General features: G+C 42.0%; 1 protein-coding gene across 1 annotated transcript in view; it reads left to right on the top strand.

Annotated features, from left to right (window-relative positions):
• Window positions 1-26,626, top strand: part of LOC137784826 (dolichyl-diphosphooligosaccharide--protein glycosyltransferase subunit STT3B) — a 69,927-nt gene that overhangs the window by 7,453 nt on the left and 35,848 nt on the right. The window contains exon 2 of the mRNA XM_068575771.1: window positions 23,691-23,799. Coding sequence (XP_068431872.1) covers window positions 23,691-23,799 — 109 coding nt within the window. The remainder of the gene's footprint in view (window positions 1-23,690; window positions 23,800-26,626) is intronic.

Raw genomic sequence — 26,626 nt, 5'->3', positions numbered from 1 at the left:
TTTACAGGGTGTATTCTTAGACTTTATAAAAGGGGTTGTAAATACACACTGCATGTGTTGCACCCCTGTTAAGGACTAATCAATGAAAGTTGCGTGTATATGATGCATGTTATAATTTTGCCCCAATATATGTGTGTTATGACGGTCTCGTGGCGTTGCCCCGAAGCTGCTTACTGAAGATCACAGTTGGTCCAACACTCCTTGAATATTGGCTCAGCCGTGCTGTATTTTTCTTTTCTCCTTCCCGCCGGCTTTGAAGTGGTCCTGGACGTCCTCTGGATGGTGCGGGGTGGAAAGTGGGGGCAGAGGGAACAGAGAGGATCTGTGCTTATCATGTCCTTTCACTGACAGCAGTCAGCGTGCAGCTCTGTGGGCGAGCGCACCTGCATACAGAGAGGAGAAGAAAGGAGGAGCGAGAGACACAGTGGTGGGTTGGTAGGAGGCGGAGAGGGAGAGGAGAAATGAATGCCTGCCAGGCATCCAATCTGAGGGAGGTTTTAGTTGTTGGAGCCAGAGAGATTTCATTGTTCCAAAACGTGCTTCATCAGTTTGTTTGTGTGTGCACATGTTCATGTGTAATGTTTGTGTTTTGTTTTAGGTTTTTTTTTATGCATAGAGGATAGGGTTGATTTTCTATTTTGTCTGCCTCAGCCGCAGGTTAAATTGAATGTCTTCTGTAGTCTACTTACAGCAGAGCCCATTTAATACGATCAGCTGCTCAAAGCATCTCTAAAGCATTACTGAATAGTTAAAATAGCTCAGCTCAGCTTATTCTTGAGTAATTTTTCTCCTTTTCCATTTAAACCCTCCACCACTTTGCAGAAACTCCCTAGGAATTCACTGGTAGGCATCAGCAGTAAAACCAGGTAGGTAGATCAGAGCTGGCTTAATCAAATAAATTCCCAAAGCAGAGGTTATGAAAGTCGGGTAGTTTTAGCCACTAGCTGTTAGTTGCTTTGTGTAACAATTTAGGCGTTTGGGCTCTCAGCGAGTTGGTTATCTGCAAGAATCACGCTGAGATTTGTTTGCTTAATTCTGTGTGTGCCGATATGCCAATTGGCTGGTTCCCTGGTTAGATGATTGGCAAACAATCAATTTGGCTGCTCCTGAATGCCTCGTGTTCTGTTGTCATTTATGTACCGTTGTCTTCATTGAGTCTTGTCTTCCCTTTCCTTGTTGCAAGGTAAGATTGTTGTAAGCCTCTTGAATATTTTTGTATTTTGAGAGTACGAGTCAGTTATTTGGTTTTCCAATTATTGCTGATTATGCTTGTGTTCCTCTGTTTTCTTTTTTAGTACTGCAGTTTTTATGTCATAGTCAGCTACAAATGCTCTGATACAACTCTTCCTCAGCCACAATGCATTCAACTTTGTCGCCGTTAACTCTCCTGGACATGTGAAATGAAGCCCTCCTGTTTTGATGGTTTGAACCTGTTGTTGCATGGGGGTCATCGATGCAGCTGGTCAGTTCATTCGACTCAACTGACTAGAATTAAGAAGTTAATGCCATGTTGCCGCAGTGGTATCGGGTGCAGTTGTATCAAGTTGTTTCATAAGTATGAGTATATGAGCAGCACAGCATTGGACCAAACACTGGTACATCCCTATTGTCTATTATTTATTTCATTTGTTGGTTTGAAAATGATTCCTAGGTGTAGCTTTACTGTGCCCTTTGTATATCTGCCAAAGGGCGTCTCCATTTTTTGTCAACACCCGGCCTGTTTTTCTGTTGCAGATGTGGCTATTGTTCAGCTGTTGTCTTTGTGTTCTTTCTCATTGGCCCATTGAGACAGGATGACATTGTTATCACAGCCTTGCCACGGGCCAGCCTACCTGGTGTGACATTACGGGGCATTATAGTCTGGGGCCACAGCTTTGTTTTAACTGACTTCCAGGCGAGGAAACAACTGCCCGGTGTTGCTTTTGTTGCAGGGCACAGACTAATGGAGGAGTCTTGAGGAGTGGGTGGAGTAGGGCCCAGGGCAGAGGAAAAGAATTGGCAGGCGGACGAATCGAGTGATGTCAAGCAGAACAGAATGACAGCTGGAATAGGTTGTCAATCTGTGACTGGCTGAGAAATACGAGCTTGTCAGGCGGCTGTCATATCATAGTGGGTTATCAAAAAGAGCAACTGGCAGCTAGTTTGGGTGAGCAGATATGAAACAAGATAGTGCAGAGTCTAGGGCTGGAGCCAATTGGAGGACCAAATGGCACCAGCCTTGAGGGTTAACCACCATTGGTGAGGTTTGTTTGTATTTGTCAAAACTTGGTGGAGACTGAACAACCAATCTTTGTTCCGCTTTGAAGGGGTTGTCGCCGACCACTAACCCCAGAAATGAACCAATCCCATTAACCGTACCATTTGCACGTCACTGAATCATTTAAGAACAAGTTTGTTTTTTCTGTCGGGTAACTGGGGAACTAGTAGCTACCACTGAAGGGGATCAATTTGATGTTTATCAGACCATAAATAAGACTATAAACGACTAGCTAGCACAGTTTACTAGTTAGCTACTTGTTTAACTAGCTGACCAATAATCAAGCAGCAGTTCCACCACACCTTTGTGACTTTTGTTCACAATTTCTGGACTTTTTGTGGCCGCAAAGTGGACAAGTTGCTCAATGTAAACAATGCGCCGTGCTTGCAGTGGTCCGATTCAAGATCCGGACCTTTAGGTGTAAGAGCACAGTGGACTCCAGTAATGTAGACTTTCTTCTTCCACTGTACTTGATGACTAAAGTTAATTTTAGGACATTTCATGTTTTTACAAGCTATCAAAGTTTAATGACAGATACATTCAGAATTTTAACTTCATAATTATTGTCACTGAAGCACCCATGTATTTAATTCCGTCGTCCAAGTGTGAAAATGTTAACTCACTTTCTCTCGCTGTTGCATACCTCATTTACGGCTGACTTCGGAAAACTGATGACGGTTTCAGATCTCTGCATGGCAATGGTGACAATTTTGTAGAACAGACAAAGAGAGGGAAATCGAGATTGGAATTAATCACCTGCATTTTATCTTCAATGTAAGCGGTTTAAATCCGGCCATGATAGACCTATAGAGATGTCTGCTTAAGTTGCTTTATAAGTTTAGTCAGAACTTTCAGAATAAACATTTCTTTGGACAGTTTCCTAGTGAACTCCAATGTCTTAGGCAATAATGTGGAAATAATTACTTTTTTGTTGTTGTCACGTATTGACATTGAATTTGCTTATATATTTATTCATGAGGAAGAGCACACCTAAATCCTTGGGATACTGGAGTGGCTTGTATTTCAGCTCAGTCCTTCGGGTCAGTGTCATCACTTTAACACCTGCCTTCCACCATCATCTCATGTCAGTCAGAGTGACAGAAGGCACAATGTAATGTGAGTGCTGGCTGAGAGAAGGTTCCTCTCATGGAAACTGTGGACGTTGTTGGCAAGCAGCTAACTTGCTGCTATAAAAAAAAAAATGTCTTAAGGAGTGCTTTGAAAATAGTATGACTCAGGCAACCCACAGCAGGCATCAGTGCACTTGCAGGCTGTTGGATAAACAGTTTCTCAGCCTTAAGACATCTCCAAAAGAAAAGCAACTCCTTCGTATTAAAGTTAAATATTTTGGGTTTATCACTGATTGCTTTTTTTTAAAACTATATTTGAAAATAATTGTTGCATTAAATAAGTGGCTATATATATATATATATATATATATATATATATATATATATATATATATATATATATATATATATATATATATATATATGTGTATGCTTTTTTTAGAGGGAGCCAAAAGTGATTCAATAAGAAATCCTACTATTCCCTATTAATGGCCGCACCTGTTATGTTTTTATTTATTTATAGCTTTTTAAATAGCGTGTACAATCTTGTCTGACCACGCCTGAAGGGAAAAAGATTTGTCGCTGTTCCAAGCTGCATTTTTCTTAACCGGGATTAAAATCCGGCCATCTTACAGAAGGGTAAGATCCTTACCCATGCGCCCTTACCCCATCATTTTTACTTTTTGATCCATTCTAAGGGGGTTACTGCTCCAAAAATAATAAAAACTGGATGAGGGCAGTGTTTGTTTTCTTTTAACCCAACTGGAAACACTCATGTGTCAGTATTGTTGTACCATAACACCCTGCTTTACTTGTCCAGTATTTTGGTAAGCGGATAAAAGAAGTTAGAGTGGTATTTTGCATAGTTATGACTTAAAATTTTACTTGGCCACCGGATGAAGTCGGAATAAGATGTTTTCTCAATCCACTTGCAGTCACTTCTTACTGCATGTCAGTCTGCAGAGACAACTCTGCCTCCTCACTTAGCCTTTTATGATGCCTCCTCCTGCCCGAGCCAAGTCTTCAGAACAGATTTGCTAAAATTAATTAAAAAAATCGAAATAATTCTTTCCCTAGCCAACTCCTCAATTTAATGTGTCCTTGAGACATCTAGCACCACAGGAGTAGAAGCGCCTTTCTTTCCAAATGCTAATCGTTGCCCCGAGTGCCACACTGCCTCTCGTCAGCCGCTGTTCGTCTACATTTTCCAACCACGGGGATGGACCGACCCACTTGATGATGAGGCTTAGTTTGTTTCGCCTTTCACCAAGACCCTGGAAATTTGCTGTCATCTTTAGAATCTCTTGGTTTTATTGTTCAGCTTTGTCTCGCTGTTTTTTGCTTGGCGGGGGAAAGATGCAAGGGCAACCATTCTTCAACTCTGTTATTGAGTCGCAGCAGCAGACTGTCATTTTTTTCTTCTTCTCTGAATCACCATGTGGATGTCATGGTGAGGCGACTATTTCCCTCATATCTTCTCCTGCTTTGTCAGGAGAAAAGAAGGTGAAGATGCAGTCAGTTTGTAGGCTGTCTACTTTTAAAATGAAAGTGTCCTAAGTTTGGTGTCTGCATACAAGGGCGTGTTCATAAGTCTCTTACCATGCACGGTCATACATGTTGAGCAGAGCATAGATGGTCTGCAGTGACGTGGGCCAAAGACAAAATTGCGGTACAGCGTGCTTCCATGCAGATGCAGAAAGTATTACTTTGGGCTTTACTTTGCAGTTCATTCTGCTTAAAATTGACCTAAAAAGGCAAGGTTGGTAATCTTCTTCAAAAACATGTTTGATGTTTTTGTGGAAATTCTCATTACACTCTGACAGAAATCAATAAATCAATTTTTTTTTTTTTTACAAAAAAAGAAGATATCTGTGGCTGTCGTCGGGCTGTAATAAGCCGGTCCAATAATTGTATCTGGCCCAAATGAAATGATTGCACGGCTGCCTGCTTTCCTACCTACCTACGTGCATGCACATATTCAGATACTCTGAGTTTTTCACAAGCTTCCAGCGTAGCCCTTTAAGCCTCAACCCTAATCCTATTTATTGTTTGAGTTGTGTTTAGAGATTGTACATTGGGATTATATATTATTGAAGCCCTGTTTTTTTATATTTAATTTGATACCTACCATGCTTGGTTTTTTTTGGGAGGGGGTAGGGATTTCTATCATGTTTTTCTCTTGATTTGTACCTTTATAACCTGATATAATGACCCTTTTTATAGGCATGTGCTTTGTTAGCGTTCACATTTTTGGGTATGTTACCAACCTGGCAACTTTCTTGCTAGATTTAGCAACTTTTGGTGCTGAATAGCTGCTTTTTATAGAAAAAAAGTTGGCAACAAAGGAAGGTTGTTTTCAAAATCTAGCATACCCTTGCTAGTTTTTCAACATTACCAACCCGAGCTTCAAGAGTAGTTTCCATTTTTTGTTTGGAGCCATGTTCCAGTATGACCAGGGGCGTTTATACACCATGCGCTATTTGTTACATTGTTCCCCAAAACGCCAGAGGGCACACAAACCAAATGACCTGTGAGGAATAAAAAATACTGCAAGTTTAACACATAGATATGCCCATAGACTGTAGGTGTAAACAAACCACCACAATGACGAGGAGAGATTGTGACTATCTGTCAAACTTGTATTCATGGAATACTTTATTGACTTTTGTACAAGCCCCAAAAAGAAAGAAGTCACACTTGCATGCCATTTCTGAAGGAACAAACGTTAAATATACTGCGAAAAATTATATTCACTACGGCAAGCATGATTCAAATGTCCGTCACCGATGCCTTGTGAAGCTGAATGTAACAATAATCTTAAAGTCTGCTCCTGAGGACCACAAAGAGCTTTTTGGTGCAACATTGGAGTAGTTCCTCCCTACTCCCCCTGACCCCGCTTCGGTGCAAACCAATATCTGCTGCTTTGTTGTAGGCCTCCAGAAGCCTGAAATACGAGACGATGGATGCTTTTTCGAGGGTACTCTTTTAGAGTGCATATCTTGTTGAGTAACGCGTGGCTCCTTTTTGAAAATTCCACTGTGTCCATTAAACATATAGCTGTAGGTAATTATCCGGATTGGTCTCGACCTTTCACTAAACTCCTCAGTATAATGATGCCACGGGCTTTGGACTTTAACGAGTTCTCCGCTCCATGTAAATGTTTTAGTTATAGATCTTAAATTTATTATTTATGATGGCATTTTACTTTTCATGTTCTTGTTGCTGTTTTCTTTTTGCTGCTTCCCCCTCGGCAATCCTTTGCTTGCGATACTAAAATCAAAGACACTAAAGTTTTTGTAGGCCTCTTATGGTTCCTTCGTCTCTCCCGGAGTTTTTCATCTCAACCTGTGACCTTCAAGGCATGTTTCCTTTTTTTAAGCGGATGTATTCCTAGTTAGTGAGAACAAGGAGGATATTACAGACACTTAAGGAATGAATCCAGCTCTGATGATGGCACCTCTCCATTAAAAATGCTCCCAAAGCTTCATCGGAATATATGAAGGAGATCATTAGGCACTTGATATGATTTCACTCAGGAGAGATAAGTGACCTCAGACTTCGACATATCCCTTTTCAGTATAGCTCCAGCAATTTGGCAATTACCGCAGTCATTAGACTTTCATTTAGCATGACTTCTTATCTTGACCTTGAAACATACTTTTATTCAATCCAAGTGGCAAACCGACAGAGGTATTCTTCCTTCTGTCGTTCACGGTTTCTTATTCGCTAGTTTCCTTGGTTTCTTTCATGTGTTCTGTGTTCTCTTCCCATGAGCGCGTCTTTGTAACTTAGCAAGCAAAGTCTTGCACTCAAACTGTGATCTAACTCCCATCTGGTCCTCGCAGCCAGTAGCTAGCTACCCAGAGTTTAATTACAAAGCAAGATGTACTTGTAGACTCTGCATAGCTCTGTCACCTGTCATCCGACAGCATTAAACCTCTGTACATTGGAAAGTGTTTAGGTTGAGGTTTTAGTGTATTTCATCCAGTCTTTGATTCTATGCTACACCCCCCCACAGGCAGTCAGTGTGCCAGTGATGTTCTTGAGCAACATAATTTTTTTCTAATGCTCTCACTGTTGCCATCTGGTACATCAATTTGTGTGACTTCCAGTGGGATTTGGCTACCAGAATGGATCTATTTTCCTCTATATAAGGACATTTAAACTATGTAGCTTTTAATGCATCAAAATAGGACTGATTTTCAAAACATATTGTCGTTTGTAAATGTCAAATTTGTGGAGACAAATGAGGAGATTGTTTTTTTGTCCATTTTGAGGATGCGTAATTGATGTTAAACACCTTTCAGGTCATGGGCCCACATATAGCTACGTTTTTATCTCAAGTAGGCTCGACCAGTAAAACCTTTACATACTACTAATACATACCTCAGTGGACAAATAGGGTTAGCAATGCATTTAATAAAATTTTCAAACTTCAGTGTGGGGGTGTAAAAGTATTTCTCATCTTTTTAAAAAATTTTATCGAGCACTCACACAAGTATTTGGTCTATTGATAAATGAGCAGAAAAAATTATACATCCGGTGTTTCGATCATTCAGATTCATTGCTTTAATAAAGAGATTTTTCATTTTCAAATAAAAATAACAAACATTGGCATTTTGCAACCTCTCAGCGAGTAATTGTTTGTTGCTTTTCTTTGTATGATGCAACACATGTGGGTTTTATCTGATTTTTGGTTTGATGGTTCCAAATGGAGTGCCAAGATATTTTGAGGGCAATTTGTCTATTTTCAGATATTTGACAAAATGAACAATTTTAGAATTATCAAGAAAATATCACAAACTGTTACTTGCAAGCATGCTTTTTGATATTAAGACACTGAAATCAAAATACATTAGAGCCACAGAAACATCCAATAGCATTTCCTCAGGAAGCACTTGTCACCGTTCTTTTGAGCAGGTTTAACAGAATTTCTTCAAGCATGCTTCTTAGTTTTTGACGATGTAACACAAATGGCTAAATTTGTCGCTGGTCCTCAAGGGTGCATTACGGTGATGTCATAGTCTTGGCCCGTAGTTAGCCATTAGACAGATGTTCTTCCAGCAAGCAGATTCCTCAGAGGTGATGTTTAGGGATGGTTGGTTCAGCTCTATTAACGTTCCATCCCGGCTGGGACGAGTCAGGCTGCTCTTGCCCAGCTGAGGTGTTAATAAGGTCATTTCATTCCGCCTGAGAGAAATAGAGCCTCATCTCACGGAGCTGTTGCTGAAGGTACGGCGTGTAACTGTGATTTTACCGCTTTGCTTCTTTATCGTGTAATTTCTACGACCGGTAGGAATATTTGTGAAAAAAATTATATATAAACGAAGACCTTTGTCTTCGAACAAAGATGTCGATCATCCTGACGTGATAGGGAGTGCTCTGAAACTGGCACAAAGCATGTCTCTTTAAGAGGTACTGGCTGTACGGCTTGTGACATTAGTCTGGCTGTCTGCATCGGCATCATTCAGTTGCAGAGGGATGATTCCCCCCTTCTGCATTTCTGGGCTGCAGTTCAATCAGGAGTCAGGCTGAGAGAGTTATCTGTCTCTGTCTCTTTCTCCGTCTCCATCAGCCTCTCTCTTCATCTAACGTACACACACACACACACACACACACAGCCTACCTGCAGTTGCTGCAGCAAGAACTGGCGTAATGTCATTATGGCACTTGCAGCGAAGGTTGAGCCCTATCTGATAGGGCCCGCTAGACAAAAGCTGAATTTGGCTGCGAATGGACCGCAGTCCCATCTTTCAGGCTCCCTTTAATAGGGTGCTGTCCCCCCACACCACCGCACCCTCTGGCTGAGATTTGGAGATTTGCTACCCAGACAACCAAGCGAGAGGAAGCCTTTGCTCCCATTCACCGCTCTGAATCTATCCAGTGTGGAGTTTCCATCCAGGATGAGCTCATTGTTGTCTTTTATGTATTTTCTTTGCCCGGAAGCCCCGTTTTCTACTAAGATGCTATCACTGCGCATTTCACACAGATTCACTCAGATTATCTGAGAGTGCTTGTGCTGCTTGATTTTTATCATTGCTGAAGTTTCATAGACTGATCAAGCCAACTGTGTGTTTTCAGGGGGAAAGGAGCGGTTTTATTTCTTACGGCGTGTTTGTAGACGCCGCCCTCATGTCAGAGCAGTGCCCACGGCTCACTTAGCCGAGCCTCGATGTGTTTCCTGAGTAAGTTAAGTCAGCCTTGGTCATATATGGTCACAGTTATAACCCAAGACGATACGGCAACTGTCGCTGCTTGACGGAAACGGGTCGGGAACTACAATGTAAGGCGATCATGATTATTACCCATGGTGGCTGATTGTTAGTTGAGGAAGCGCTTGATTTGATATGCAGCAACGTTTTTCTTTTAGCGGCGAGCACGCGCCACAATCGGTCATGTTCATCCAGTAGTGGAGCCCAAAATTGACATTGCGATTAATATTGGATTCACTGTACAGCCCTACTGTATTATTACACTGAAGGGACCGAGTTTGACAAATGAACACGTATCCACATTACAGAAACTTGTCGAGAGGCGTAAACTCCGACTACAGTTACTCAATTTGGACCCTTTTTTTCTCTCTGCTTTACTGTCACAGACTCTGAACATAACTAATCCCCATGCTGAGATGCATTCGGGACGCCTCGGCCTGAGTGATGAGTAGCGGTACATACAGCTCCAGTATTCTCCGTTTTTGGCCACGAGCAATCCTTCATCCCTGGCGCCGAGGCCCTAAAGTGGGGAAAGCTTCGCCGCGTCTGGGGTGACATTTCATTTGAGGAATAACAAAAGGCTCATTGTCTTTCCTCGCCTGGAAATTACAGTGAGCAATTTTGTCCCTCCTCCTCCCCACACCAAACAAATCAATGTCCTCTTCCTCCGGTGCAATTATGCATGCAGAGTCACAGTTAAGACAGTAGCTTTTTTACATGTTTTACAAAGTCTGGAATCCACCCCCCACCCCATGGTGATATCTCTATTCGGTATGGCTGCTCATTAGATTGCGCGGGGTCATTAAGGGCTGCTACATCAAACGAGAGCTCTCTTGGTTGCATGCACTGAGCTCATGTTGCCTTCATCGTCTTCCCCTCCTCTCTTTTGTCTTCCACAAAGGGGACCTGATCTGACAACGGATCTTTTGAGGCCGTCTTTTATTTCTTTATTTTCGTCTGCACAGGCGTGCAAATTAATATCCTCTAATGTGAGATTTGTCTCAATGCTTAAAATGCAGAACAGTGCCCACAACTGTATTATCTGTCCACCCAAGTAAGCGAGGTGGAAAAAAGCTTTTAATTGCTGTTTACACTGAGTCACTCAGAGAATTACCCAAGATCTTTGGCGGCGTCTTTTGTAAGCATGAGCAATGTGCTCTGTCACACCAGTTCACTCAGGCTAAATCAAGTTTAAATGAAAGTTAATGTGCAGTCTGTTCCCAGAATGGTTTGGTCTCACCTAGTGCTGTCATATTAGCGTGTTATTAACAGCGTTAACGCAAACCAATTTTAACGCCATCAATTTTATTAACGGCGTTAACACATTTTAATTTGTCAACGCCGGATGTAGCTCAACCGGATGTCGCTTGACAAGACCAAAGCGCTATGAGCCTTTTGTCATTGTGAACTGAGCTATCATCGTAGCTATCCAGTCTGAAATACCACTCGATGGCCAAGCACACAGCTGATGCTAACTCTGCGCCCCCTCGTCATAGTAGACACGAATGGATGACTTCGGACAGAAACACATGGACACCACAACGAAGAACAAACTTATCGCAGCCAAAGCTAAATGGATGCTACTGCGTGTCGCCTGTTAATGTTGTGGAGGAAGAGGATCTAGCTGATATAATATACATCGCATCCATTGACAGGACCTACAAAGCCTGACTGCTATGTTCATCTCTCGCTCTCTCTCTCTCTCTCTCTCTCGCTCTCTCTCGCTCTCTCTCTCTCTCTCTCTCTCTCTCTCTCTCTCTCTCTCTCTCTCTCTCTCTCTCTCTCTCTCTCTCTCTCTCTCTCTCTCTACTTTATTGGCATGAACGTTTTTTTCAATAAAATAAGACATTTGCATGAAGCAAGCCAATCTACTTTTTCTTGTTAAGAGCATTAAAATGAAAAAAAAAATGCGATTAATCGCGAGTTAACTATGACATAAATGCGATTAATCGCGATTATATATTTTAATCGCTTTACAGCACTAGTCTCACCATATCTTCTTTCTCCCAAAAACTATTTATTCCATACATAATGTACACAGCGTATATGACTTACATTCTATTAAAGAAAAGGGACCTCACATTAGTGTCTCAAATAAGAGGGTTTACACCTGCAGGTACCTTTTCTTTTTTAAAGAGTGGTTTGCTTTTCTTTGCTTTTCTTCGCTTTGGGAGTTTGTTTGCAGCACAAAATGTGCCCATGCCCGTGTGGAAGTGTGAAACCAACACATTGGGGCTATGAAGCTAATATTTGCACGCGCAGGGCTGCTTTCTGTTGGTCATAGGCGGCTGTCTGGCTGTCAGTCAATGTCGCACGGATCAAAGTGAACGTGCGGTTATTGCTTTATGGAAAGGTGGTTTAATACGATTATTATTTTTTGGGATTGGCCCACAGACGGATAACACTGACATGCTGACTGCTATTTACTGCTCCGTGTGCTGGAGAAAAAAGAAGCGGTTTAATTTACAATCAAAAATGATCATGCATTTGATTTGTGATGAGATGCTTCACACTTCTTACTAGTCAACAGAAGGATCAGTGGAAGAACTGGAGCACGATGCGTGTGTGTGTGTGTGTGTGTGTGTGTGTGTGTATATACACTACGTACCTGGATGATAGAACTCGCATGTTGATTTTAGAGCGAGACAACACCGAGCCCTGTGAAATCTCAGAGGGCCGACATGTTTTTGCTTTTCAAAATGTCTTAGCTTAAAAAGTTAAATCTGACTTAACGAGCTGCTTGCTACTGTTAACACCATCTTGTTAACATTACCTTGTTAAACAGACCAGGCCTTAGTGGTGTCCCCTGGCAATTATAAACATGCCCACAGCCTCCAAGATGCGGTGTCATATACAATGTGAAACCTACACTGGACATTTACTACGCCTTGACAACTTGACAATCCCTCTCCCGCCTCCAGCTGATCCAAATCTCTATATACCTGGCTGCCCTGTGTCTGCCCTCTGTGCACTGGAGAGGATGGGGGATCCGGGAGTTCATAGCGCCTGAAAGACTCCCCTGTGGAGGAATGAAACATTGCTTTGTCACCACTGTAGGACAAGATAGAAAACGAAGAGCCGGAGAGAAGCACTCCCTTCTGTTCGTCCTCCCCCGTTATCTCACAGCCATTGAATATGAAACAGCAGAGGCAGCCATGTGCCGGGAAATAATGATGAAGGGACCACTGTGGTACAGAAGACGGTGTATAATTACTCAGCCCTGGCAGTAAATTTTTACCCCTCAGGATTTCGAAACCACCGTGGCAAGCCCATTCATGCAGATATGGCAGCTTTGGGGGCTGCAATAACTTGTGTTAAGATGTAGGCACACCGTATTAATGTTTGCCTAGTTTGCCAGAGAGACGCGGCGTAAAGCGCTCTGGATCTCTTTTTGGTGGGGCGCGTTATTAAGAGCCGTGCACTAATGTGTGAGGCAAGGGTAAATGTCTTACCGGGGTTTTCTCCACTGTCTCTTAGTGACTGTACAGCTCATAGCAAAAAAAAAACAAAAAAAACATTACGCTCAAAGGGCAAAGCAATAACAACATTTTCGTTCAGGGGAATCAATCGTAATGTAGACTGCGTAATTGTCCACAGCAGTGTTTTTAACATCCGGCTTTATGGTTTCATTTTGGGCCATCGCGGGCCTTTAATAGAGCCTTTTCTCCCAGTGTCTCGCTTTTCCCGCAGCGGGTGGACGTCTCGACGAGGAGAAGATGATTTTTAAGCGGTAGGCGGCAGTGGATAGCTGGCCTCAGTTTACCCTCACTGCAGGATTTTTCAGCCTCGAGCCTCACAGTGGGGGGATTTAGTCGCGTGTGTAGCTCCAGAGTGCACTGGTCTTCATAAACACTACAGGCTCTGAGCTGTGTTCCTTTACGTCCACAGAAAAGGCTATTTAGAAGGGGCTACCACAAGTACGTCATCAGGACTTTTACTTGTTTGTTAATTGCCTTCCTACCCCCAAGTCAAACCCGAGTTCTTATGAGAGAAAGCCTTCAATAGAGATCTCAACGTGCAGTGATTAGGCCTGTAATTATTGCCGCTGTTTGTGCTCGGTGTTTGTGTTTGCGATATCCAAATGATTAGTCGTCCGTTATGACAGCAGAGCTCTTTGTGTGCTAGTAATTACTCCCCGTCTCCGGGATCCACCGCTGCCTGTTGTTTCCGCCCGGCTCTCGCCGTGCCTTCCCTATTTCTGGTGGACTGTAACAGTGGGTTTTTATAAAAGAGAAGCTTCTGCCCCAGTGGACTCCTCGGCTAAATGTGGAATTGGCATGCCTTTCATCCATTGCCTTTGATTCACATGCCGCAGTTCAAGATTCAGTGACTGTGCTTTTGGGAAACGTCCCCCCCTTTTTTTTTTTCACCCCACGGCGTACCATTTTTAAATGGACTCAAAGTACAAATCTTTCGTTGCTTTTGAATCACTCTTGTTTCGAAGACGTTTTAACACTGTTTCTAAATCCGGCACTGTGTGTAGCTCGGCTTATTGGCTCTGCAGCATTTAACAAAAGAGTTGAGGGAGGAGAGTTTGCGACCCAAAGGACTGGAAAATACGCTGAACAAGAGAAGGTTAAGTTCCCCCTTAACACTCGCTGTAGGTGCCCTGAAACAAACTGATTATCTGTCTGCCGGTCTTTCATGCGCCGATGTTTATCTTTTCATCAACAAGGCGTTCAACACCTATTAATTTTGGTTTATCACCCACTTTCACATTGTTGTTTGATCTGCTGTTATAGAAAATATTTACCGTATATTGCCACTTTAAGAGTCGTGTCTTGCCTGCTGACTGAAAACAGTCCAGAAAAAAAAATCATGGACTTAATTTCTTTTTGCCTTTGGCTCTTCGGCGTTTTGGAGTGTTTTAATTTTTAGCAAAGTGTGCAGTTGAGAATATTTAATTGTGCTGGGTTTCTGCTAACGGTTATTTTCCTTCTTGAGAGTTCTGGATACCTGCTGGAATTTAATTGTATCCATTTTTCTCAATATTTTCAAACCATCAATTAAGTCAACACTGAAAACCTCTAGGTACCTCAAGTTTGAAAAGGCTTTATATATATATATATATATATATATATATATATATATATATATATCTATATATATATATCTATATATATATATCTATATATATATATATTAGTGTTTCAATGGCTTTCCCCATCCGTCCTTTTTTATTTTTATTTTTTTTCTCGACTGATTACAGGTTTAATGGCATTTTCAGTGCATAACCCCTCAGGTGCATTCCCCTTTACAATGCCATTATACAGTGTGTGGTGAAATCTATATTACATTGATCCCATCATGTTGTAGCCACCCAGCGTGTCTACATTGCAGTTAGTGACACTTATCTCTCTGCATGCCCTTAATCTGCAGCGCTAAGAACCGCGCTTCTAATTTTCCATCTGGCGTCCATGTAGTGTGCGGAGACCGTCACAGAAAACATCTGTTGCGAGTTCGCTCATCAGTTGTCAACCCGATATATTAATCGGACAAGATTTGTCCTTTGTGTGCACATGGATGGCTCGTACAGGTCTTGAAACAGTAGTATTTTGGCTTATGATCGGGGATGATCCCCAGAGATTCAAGAGCCTGTTTATAGGTCACAAATGAAACTCATCTGCTATACTGTATCATTTAGTAAACAGCTGACATTTTAGTTTTATGTGCTGTGCTTGTTTACATGCTAAAAGCTTAGTCTCTGCATAGGTTATCTTATGTAATTAGTTGTTTTGGAGGATATTTCAGTCACTTTATTTTGCAAATGATACAGTCGACATCATCCCTCCACTGAATCTTGCCTTTTACCGAGGGGAATATGAAGATGACCCAAATTTCCGTTCAGTAAATTAGCAGGACAAATCATTGCTGCAGGTGAGTTTATAGTCTATTCTTGACCATCTTTTGTGCCAATTCCGCGTCCTGTCTCGGTTCAGTCTGTGGCGTTCTTGGGAGATGAGATGAGAAGCTAAGCTTTGTGGGGAATTCAGAATATTACAACCCACACTAAGAGGAGCTTAATCTTTTAAGAGACGATCAGTTTGCTTTGAACTCTGACTGATTCTGCTGCGTATATGCAAACATGCAGTGTGGAATATTAAGTGTCTGATTGAAGCTACTTGCTCAAGGTAACATCAGCCCAACCATCTCTTTCAAGCGAGTTTGTAGTTGAAATTTTGCACACTGTTGACTGAATACTGGTGAAAGGGAGGCTGGCTCATCTTGCTGTACTCGTACACGCCTAAGAATGCATTCTGCACAGTGTTTGCTGTGGTGTGCATCCAATACTTGTTGGGGGTTCAGATTTCTCATCCATCTTCTGTAATTACTAATCAATACTAACCTAGCTCCAGTTGGTTAATCGTGTGCCACATGGCCACCTCTGTGTGGCGTTATCGAACACAAAAAGCACAGTGGCCTAATGGTTCTGTCATTGATGGATTCCCTGCACATCTGCCTACAGTTTTTTTTTGTTCAACTGCTGATAGTCTTGACCCCGGCCTGTTACGACTGACCCCAGTCTCAGTGTGTTCACCTTATAATGAAGGAAAAACACCTTTTTTTTAAAGGTACTACGTTTGAAATTCAGATCTTATCTATTTTGTCCACGTGGCTCTGAGGATGTTGACACATAGTTGATCATCCTCCCTCCATTCCCTTTTTCAAACAGAGCGACCAAAATAATATGACGTATTGAAACTTTAGCCGGTCATGTTGATTGTTGGCCTGTCATGTTGACTTTTTGGACCGACAGAGAAGAGGTGGCTAATTCTCAGTATTGAATTTGTGGTGGATTGCATTATGTTTTGTCAACTGCCATTTCCACAAAAGGGAGGGGATCAAGAAACGCTGTATTGCACAGTAACATTGTCTGTTTCTTTCCAACCTGAATTCCCGTCTTCCCACTGCTTTACCAACACAACACTACATTTAATCCATCCTAAATTCGACTGTTGCCATTTCCTTTGTGGCGTTAATACATTTGTTAACGCGATGGGTAGAACAATACGGAGACAGTGTGGTTTGTTCTCTCAGGCAATGGTGCTTTTTCACAAATCCCACTTTGGTGTCATTCCTATACAGGTGGTAGAAATGTTCTCGTTGTGGGATTGTCTCGTACGACCTCATCGGGCTCAGTTGACCAAGCACATTCTTTTTCATCGTCCCATCACGGAGAGCGTTTGGAATCACGCCGAGCAGCTGCTTTTGTTTTTTCGATCACTAATCTGTTTGTAGTCGTTTAGTTGAAAATGCAGGAAGCTGTGGAGTGTGAAGCCATTCTGTGTACCTTGAAATTTCTTAATAGACCTCCGCTGCCCTGCGCCCCTTCACTGGCAGCAGCAGGCCCACCCAATGCAAGAGAAATAAATGCTCTGTTTTCGCTTCCTCCCAGGTTTTGTAGTGATTCTTTTTAAAGTTGTGTAATTTGCTGCTGAATAACCGACCACTACAACGTAGTGCCGTTTCTAGTGAAGCTTTCTGTATTTGTTTTTAAATATAGGAACTGAGTATGAATATTCGGTAGTCATAGAGCCATGATTGTAATTTAATTCATATATCTTATTCTTATCGTTGATTCTCTTATTTTATTCAGATTATATTTTTTTTATGCAAGTGAACAAATTGTTATAATTCCTAAATTAGTCATTTAATATCTTTGACATTGCTTTTTGAAATGGGTCCAAAACCACCAAATCTTATGTTTTTGTTTTAATTACTCACTAAGCACATAAAATGACAAAAATATAACGGATAATTATTTTGTCTTTTACTCTGAAGACCAGCTTTGTGTCAGAACATTTGCTGCATCTCATTAAGAAGCTTTAAGTGCTCCAGATCTCATCACTCCTGACCTATCGCAGGTTCGCAGCCAAAAGGCTAAAGGAGAGTGCTGAACAAAGCATAAATCAAGCATATTTAAAGAACATATTTGACCTTTTAAAATACTTTATCGGAAATTATTGCAACATAACCAGTCCTGTCCAGCTTGTTCTGTTATGGGTCGACTGCTACTACTAGATGCATAACCACTGTGAACTCTTTTCCCTGTTTGGATAATGTATTATTCAATGCCTCTCCTGTTGTGCGTATAGCTTGTGTAAGCATCTTGTCTAGCTTGGCTAAGAAAATAGCCTAATTCAAGATCGATTGTTGAAATTAGACCCACAAGGCATTATTCGTCTGTGTCATTGTGATGGGTATTGCCAAGCTGTTCTCACACAGGTGTGAATAAGAGCCTGCATGTCTGTGGAAAGATAATTAGGATGTCAATAGAAATGACTTTGCTCTCTATAAATCTTGTCAGGAAAATGTGGAGCTCATTGGCTAATTGTATTCAAACGACTCAGATTGAGTATTTTATACTTGCAAGCATTGCGTTCCAAATCCGAACCAATTTCATACCAGAAGCTTCTTTACACATTTTCTATTGGAGTAAAAGAGGGAGTCACAGATTATCACCTTGTAAAGATACGTCTTTATCAGGCTGTGGCTTATTTCAGAATTAAATACATTTTTATTTTATTTTTTACAACCCGAACAGTTTTATGTGGGAACCTTTATCTTGACTGTCAAAATGGGGCACGGGAGCAAATAAACAATGCTAGTTTATGGCTGTTCTCTGTCTACTGGGTATTCCTAGTTAAAGCTGGAACACAGTAATGTGTATTGAAATTATTCCCCTCGGCAAGTCAATATTTATGCCATTATGTCTCGTTGCCTCAGGACGCTACGTTATTTTTCAATTTTCATTCATTAGTTCCAACAGGCAATCTTTTGGCTCTTTGCATATTGACACGATGATCTTGCACCCCACCACGGCACAAAAACAGAAACCATCTGCTTGTGTTAACATTGCCAGCTGGTTCATTCAGAAAAGCTTAGATTAAAGTGACACTTTTTGTATCAATCCAATGCTAAGCACTGATCCAAATGCACATTTAATCAGTCCAGCATTTTAATTGGAATTCCAGTGTTGATGTGTTTGGGGATTTTCTCGCAAGGTTCTCAACATGTCCTCCAGAGCAGTTGCCCATCGCTCAGATTTACAATGCCGGTACCAGTAGCCCTACAGCGATATTGATACCAAGTAGTACTAAATGCGATACTCATCACATGTCATCTAATCATTGCATAGCATTCATTTCCCAATCCACCGTTGGCAACCTTGGTCGTATGGGTTGTAGCTGCTTCGGCAGTGGTCTAATCACATGTCTCATTGATTCTTAAAACAGTTTTTGTGATTTGACTGCAAGCAAAACAGCACATATTTTTACTTTTTGGAGATCTGGGCACAAAAACAACTGACTAAAAGTATTGTGTGACAAAATAAGTATTGATACTACTTGGTACTGGGGTCTTTCGGGTTGACACTGTCAGTGTATCAAGTACTGATATCCATCCCTACCACAGAGTATCTTCTTTTTTGTCCTTGGTATGGTTTGTGGACAATGAAAGTGTTTGCTATTGACTTTTTTTGGTGTGGTGGAGTTATTTACAATATCATTAGGATTGCATGGCTTTTACCTGGACCTCTTGATCTCAAAAGATTAGCTCTGTACTCAAGATTCAATCAGAAGAATCCTCCCTGCAGTGTCTTCACACACTGAAATTCTTTTTTTTTTTTTTTTGTTGCCCGTTTGGGATTTTTGTTAATGGTTGACCTGGCAATAATTAGCTGTGTGTTCGGTATTTATAGCTCAATGATGCTGTTCATGTACTTTTACTGCTCCGGTCTCTGAAATCAGTCCGTTGATTCAATACAACAGGCTGGTAATTGATTCAATACAATATTTCATATTAGATTTACTAAGTGATGTCTAGTACCATGTGCACAATATTGCCATCACACAGGAACATAATATAATTACCTTACTGGTTCATTGAACCAGCTGACACACACACACACACCACCCTCTTGATCAAAGTGATATGGCCGCTAGATGAAACAGACGCCTTACCTTGTCAGATGATGGCAGGCGTGGAGGACACTCGGCATTATTAAAGCTACTTGGCAGCTGTCAGTGTCCAGTGAGCCAGTTAGTTGCACCCTTTGCACTAGCATGGCGGTCTTAGTGTTTGGACAGGATGGGAAAGTGTGCATTGTGACTTAATCCTAACTATGGTGCAATTCCCGGGTAATCTAACCATAACATCCGATTGGGGGCACTGTTAAAAGGTTAATTCTGTGAGGTGCAGATATTTGTAATCCTGTCAAAAGTTATTGTAAAACGATGAGTTTCTACTGTTGCCGACAGGTCATGGGGTTCATTAGACGGTTCTTTAACTGGATGATGTTGGTTTATGTAATGTCCACATAAGGATCCGTCCCTCTGAAATCTTCAAAGGCTGGTTCCCGAACCAGCAAGCTACCAGTCCCTTACTCTACGGACTCACAAACAACAACCATAGGTTAAAAATCACTTGTTTTGTTTCTCTTTCGGTCTTATTGTTGAACTTCTTTGACTGTCCATCCTCATGAAATTCCCTTTTTATATGCATTTCTTTACATCCAACAAGTACCCTTTGCCTTAATTGTGCCTTCTACCTTATATTGTGATTAGTGCATGGCATCAATTTTCACCACCTTCATCTCTCGAAGACCCCTTCTTTCACGGCGAGGCCTTTGCGTCAGCGTTCGGTGTTCATCTCCTTTCATTATCCTCTTTCAAGAAATACAATAGAACAAAAGCAAGAACAATACCATGTTGACGAACAAATCTGCCTCCCTGATTGGTTTCCCAAATCAGGCTCTCATTTACACGTTATTCATTCAGAGCTCGTCAGTGGTGGCTAATTAGTCAGGGTGGTGATTACACCCCTGGAACCAAAAGTCTATTTACACATTCACCATATCGCAAGTCCAGTGGGGAGAAAAAGGCAATGATGCATCTGATTATGTAGTCGATACTGAATGAAGCATTACTGGCTCGGAAACAGCAATGGAGCCCACTTAGGCATGCTGATGATGATGGCCCCATCTCAACAGGAAACTGGTAATCAGTGAAACGGACCTTGATTAAAATGAATTATGGTGCACGCAGGGGGCCCCGAGTGATCTAAAGTGCACAATATGCCACTCTTAATTTTCATTTTTACATTGAGATATTATCTGACGGATTTGATATAGGGGCCATTTTTCCCTTCATCCTCTCAGCTGTCTTTTTTTTTATGGTATTAGAGGTGGGTTGCCCATTCGCTGGTGGTTGGCGGTGCTGCAGTGGCATCACTCGTCATCATTTGCTCTGTGGCCTGAGACCATATTGGCAGCTATGCATTAAATTGCTAATGTGCCCAGCAGAGCTACATTATCCGCCCCATCAAAGTGACAAGGGCAAGGATAAAGCACTCCGCTCGGCTGTCCATGAGATCATTGGAAAATGAGTTTTGTGGTTATGGCTGGGCGGCGTGCAAAGTTGTCTTTTTAGAATGCCTTCTTTGAATTTGCTCAGTTTCCGCGTCGCTGATTTGACAGCTGCAGAACAATGAGGCGAACGTGGCCGGTCAGTTTCAAAGTCCCGCTGTGCTGGAGCGCTCACCTGGCTGCTTCTGCAGCATCGTAACATTATGGGTTTGGGTACACACCTCAGTGTTTACTTAAAAAGATTCACACAATGGAGGAACAAATGCATTGTCGGGAGCATCCTCTGACATTAAGGGGACGTACTGGTTGGCTGCTGCAAATTGTGTGCAGTAAAATTAGCTTTAGAGGGAAATGTGATCACAAGATTGAATCTTCACCGGCGAGAACTGTGAATTATTCTTGCCAACACAAACCTGGAGCCGAAAGTACAATAAAAGTGTTATTTTCTCTGCGACTCTTGCGTTCCGGTAGGATGGTTTGTTTGCCATAGAGTCTGCACTAATTCAGGGCCCTGATCTTCGGGTTGTTTAGTGATACGATTACCCAAGGAGCCCCAAGGATAAACACTCGTGCCCGCTCTCCAATAGCTTTTCAAGATCCCTGTAACGGGCACAATGGCGATTAGACTTTCTATTTATTTATTTTGTCTCATGATTTAATCCGAGAGAATGTTGCACATCACATTTTTGATCACTTTGCTCCCTCTGACTCACACATGTAATGAGTAACTGCTGACATGGAGGATTCTAAAAGTCACTCATTTTGAAGATTGCTCTGAATGTTGCTGCACAATCACTAGGACATCCAATTATGTTGGAAAATTGTGGGTTTTTCAGTGCAACCAATCAAATGTGCCAACCTTTATCTGCTTTATATCTGCATGTAAGACACCAGAAGTTTTACATATTCAAACTTGTTTAGTCTCAAAAGGCACAAGTTGGATCCGTTTAGAGTGGAGCCATTTATCTGAAAAGTTTAATCTTTCAGCATGATCCTCATGATAAATTGCATTGGATTGATACAAGAGACCGGAGCTCAGCATTGGGTTTGAAATTACTGTCTGGCCACCAAGTTAACTTGTATTATAAGCTGCTTAAAGCTAGTGTTAGGAATTTAAACGAAGCAAAGATGCAACAATTTTCCATGGCTAATTTTTTTGTAGTTACTTGAGGAATCGTTTCAGCCCTTATTCACACAACAACATTAAACTACTGAGTCTCAACATGCGGAGGAGATGGAAAGGAGGAAATGCTAATGATTTGCCTCTGTTGTGCTTTTTTGAGGTGTAACTCGTTTCTGTATTTTGTGTTGAAATGTCTTTCTTGTACTTGGAATGTATTTGCTGAGTTACCTTGACCAAGCAGGTACCGTTTTCTCTGGGTAGTAGGATGTCTCCGAGACCTGTTCAGAGATTTTAGCAAAATTTAGATGACTGAGGAACAACATTTTGGCACAGGTCTGGATTCAGGTGCAATCTCATAATTTATTTTACCCGTTTAAAATGCCCTCATGGACTACTGCACATGCATAATTAAAAACATCTGGTCATGTTTGTGTGATGTTCAAATGTTTTGCCGTTGGATGCAGATCCCCATTTGGATATATGAACATATCTATACATGTCGTGTTATTAAAATGGCAAACCCGAACTCGAATGAGTTTGTAAATGTGATGTGTCCACCTCAGAGCTACCATTACCTTTCGATTTGAAGATGTACTTAATGCAAATTTCAACCATTTCCAGGCTCTCCAGCCTTCTATTAGCACAACAGCCACGCATGCAGTTTAGTCTCACAGGGGGAAGCAGTTAGATGGAAGATAAACCCAACTATTATGGATGTTAATGCTAAATCGCAAACAAACATGCCCTTGCGTTGTTTTGTAGCCTCTTTGGCCCCTTGTTGTCAACCGTACCATGTTTGTTGGCTGGAGATATCGTTATATTCTGAATCAAAGAACCTCCCTGGTGTGTAAAAGAGCTGGTTCGTCATGTCAGATGATCTGCCGTCCTATCTGCCTCTTTTTTAACCCGCTAGAACAGGTAATTGTCCTTCAGCAAACAGCTCTGCCTTGCTATAGGGTCTGTATGCATCAAGTGTTGAACGTATGGTATATGACCCTCCGAACATGCCATAAAGCAGCCCACATTAATGAGCTGTGCAGCAAAGGAGGTGCCTCTGAATTTACTGAACGCTTGCCTCGTTCTCGTTGGCAGCAGTCTTCTTGACGGTGTCAGCTCTTTCGTTCTGCTGCTTGACAGCGTTCCAACCCCCACAGATTACTAAAGCTACAGTGTGAATCGAGGCCCGTTTGTGCTGATATTCCTTACATTTATTCTGTTGTTTTTTTCTCTCTAATTTTTCAGACCCCTTTTTCACCTCAGCCTGTGGTTGCTGTTAGTTATCTGTGTGCAATATGCAGGCTTTGTTCTGGTAAAAATTGCCACAGTATGTGTGCACGCGCGCCCTTCATCTCTCTGTTTAGTTTTTTTTAACCGAAGGCTGACCCGAGAGACGTTGGCATCAGCACAAAGGCGCATGTACTGAATGGAGGCTTTATCGCCTCTATTCTAAAAAGGCGAAGTCTCTGCAGCTTATCCATTCAGACCGCCTTCAGAAAATCTGGAAATGAAATATCTCTTTCTTTCCTCCAGTTAAGTGTTTTTTGGTCAATAGCTATAATGTTTTCGGCAAACTATGATCTATAAATGGAAAATAATGTTTCTTCTTTGTGTGTGGTTGTACTAAGCAAGCCCTTTTTTTTTCTTTTTTCTTCTGTTGCTTCAGGTTCAATTACAGATCGACGCACCATCTCACCACAAATGGCTTCTACGAGTTCCTCAACTGGTTTGATGAGAGGGCCTGGTACCCCTTGGGCAGGATCGTTGGTGGCACGGTAAGTTTCCCTCAAACGCAGTCACGCTAAACGTTTAATTATTTGTCACTGTTCACTAACTCTACACTTTAGAGTACAGATTTGCTTAAGTTCTTGTGAAGTTAAAAATAAAAAAATAAATAATTGATTGAAATGAGTTGACACAGGGAGTGATTGTTCGCACATCTAGGTAGATAAAACACCAACAAAAGCGGAAGAAAAGATGTGCTCCAACGATCGATGGACCTCAGATTGAGGAGGCAGCAGTGCCGCTTTCTTCCTAGTCATTGAGCATCTTTAATCTTGGAAGAATACTGGAGGGGTCATGGCGCTTAATTTGGGTATTTTTTTTTTATTTTTTATACTCTTAAATGGCTTCTGTCCATGTCCTGCAGAGCACATGTGGTGCTGGGGTCACTGATGCCGTACTCATTGGCCATCAATGACTGATTGCTGTGGATACATACTACGCTCTCAAAGATATTTGCAGAAGGCGTTGTGCTCTGCAAACACGTAATCTTAAAGCACGGCAGCTGAAACGCTGAAAGCCTCCGGCGTGTTTATCTCAAGACTACGTTGGCGAATTTTGCCGAGCGCTTCTGGCTCAGTTCGACACTCCGCCAAGCCACTCTGCTAGATGGCCCCCTTCAGCAAAGGAGAGAGTTGCTGGCTTTGGCAAAGTGGGGTCTTGTTCATGAGTGGTGGGTAAAATGGGGCCTCAGATTGGCTGGCAAATATGTACAGAATTCGCAGTCATGTGGGTGTTGTACTCAAATATGGAGGGAGCTAAGCCTTAAGGCAAAGCTCAGAATTTACGAGTTGATCTCTCACCTGTAGTCATGAGCTCTGGGTAGAGACTGAAAGAAAGAGATCACAGATTCAAGCCGCTTTAATTAGTTTTTTTTCTTTTCTTCTCCCACATCAGGTTTCTGGGCTCATTCTCTGGGAACAGGTCGAGGGCACACAGAAACATCTTGCCGTAGAACCACACCACTTTTGTGTTTTTTTTTTTAAAAAAAAAAAGAAGAAAAGACTCAGTTGAGGCTTTTACAGGTCCCACATGGCCTGGGAATGCTTTTGTAGATGCTGACTAGGGAAAAAGGGAAGTATGGGCTACTTTGCTTAGCACGCCGCCATTGTGAATTTGACCTACTTAAGTGGCAAAAAAAAGGATGGATGGATGGAAGTTTTATATTAGCCATGGCAGGAATTTGTGGGGGATTTGCAAAATCTGCAGTTTCAGTCCCTTTTTATATTAAAGGATAATCAGAGCACCAACCTGTCGACAGTCAGTCCATCAGTGAGCATAAAGTTGCGCATTAAATCATAATAATCATGTTACGTATTCATGGTTGCCATAACCTCCCCGCGCCCCCCAAATAAAAAATAGGAACAAACCAAAATTCCGACATGTCAGTGTATTTGCAATTGTGTAGTTTACATGTCTAACGAATCAGGCGTGTCTAAACACACAGTTAATATTTCAATATTCACAAGCACAACAGGATCCTTCAAACGTATCTATGTGGTCAGTATTTACGTCCTCAATGGTGATAAATGCAAGAAGAATGAGAAGCAAAGCAGATATTCAGTGTGTTGTCATATATCGTATCCTCAGTGCTCTGTGTGTGTGGTTATTTGGGGTTAGGCAAGGCAAGGATACCATAGAGTCCTATAAGCCTCCGCCAGTCGGCATGGATTTGAGTCACAATCCAGAAGCCACAGTGAGCTGTTCACTTGACAGATTCCTCTCGGCTGCTGTGGCCTCCCTGCTTACCAGCAGCAGCGATTGTTGCGAAACACTGACCCTTTTCAGTGACAAATGCAACGTGTCAATTACACACAATTCATCTCCAATTTCGCCCGCCCTCTCCTACTCTCTGCATTTCTTTTCCCAACTCCATCTTCTCAACCCGGCATCCTGTGAACCGTGAGGCACCATGTGAAAAATAAACCAACCTTTGGCCTATCCATCTCTCTCCTAAACAAACCCACCTTCTTTCTTTTGATCGAGCGTCATGAACCCAGCAGGCTCGCACTCTGACCTGTAATTGCGTAAGCTAATAATGCATCGAAATTGCATAACCCAGGTCCTCTGTGCCAATTAGACGTAGAAATGTCTCCCAACGAGTCTCCATTATTGGGATCGGGCCGAGAGGCTGGACTAGAGCGTGGCCCTTGGTGCCTCTTGCGTGACTTTTCTTTCCCTTGTCGCTCTACCTTTCTCGCTTTCTCCATGTCATCCGATCGGAGAGCCCTCAGCACAGTTGAGACGGCGAGGCCCAGTAATGTAGCGCGGCACTATCGGATGTCGATATCATTACCAGCACCCAGCAGATGGTGTAAGGCTGGAGCAGAAGCCACGAGACATGCTGATGTTTGAATGTGGTGTTCACCACTTCAGAAGAGAAGGAATTTGAATCCCAAACCCATCCATCAGCATTCATCTGTCATAGGCGATTATCAGCCACTAATTGTAATTGCCCATGACAGGCTTCGCTTGTACTAACGGATGTGTTGGTTCTGGTTCAGAACATGGATTTAGGACTCGTACGCATCGAGTGGGGGGACTTGAAACTCATGATTAAACTGGAAATGGGATTCAGACAGTGAATAGTTATAAAGTTAATTCACGAGATTGCATGGCTGCTCAACGCCTTGTCTTCTGCGTGCAAATAAGCATCCAAAGCATTCACAGCTCACATCTTTCCTCCCAACGCTTTTATTGGCATATCATGAATGTATTAGTAAAAAAAAAAAAAGAAATTGCAGAGTAATTCACACATGGTTCATTTGAAGAAGATTACAGAGCATTGTGCTGATCTCTGCTCAAATTTAGTTGAACATT

This window comes from Clinocottus analis, unplaced genomic scaffold, assembly GCF_023055335.1.
Source record: "Clinocottus analis isolate CAN_PGR_092001 unplaced genomic scaffold, fCliAna1.0.p SCAF_14, whole genome shotgun sequence".
NCBI lineage: Eukaryota > Metazoa > Chordata > Actinopteri > Perciformes > Cottidae > Clinocottus > Clinocottus analis.
This window is presented reverse-complemented; position numbering and strand designations above follow the sequence as displayed.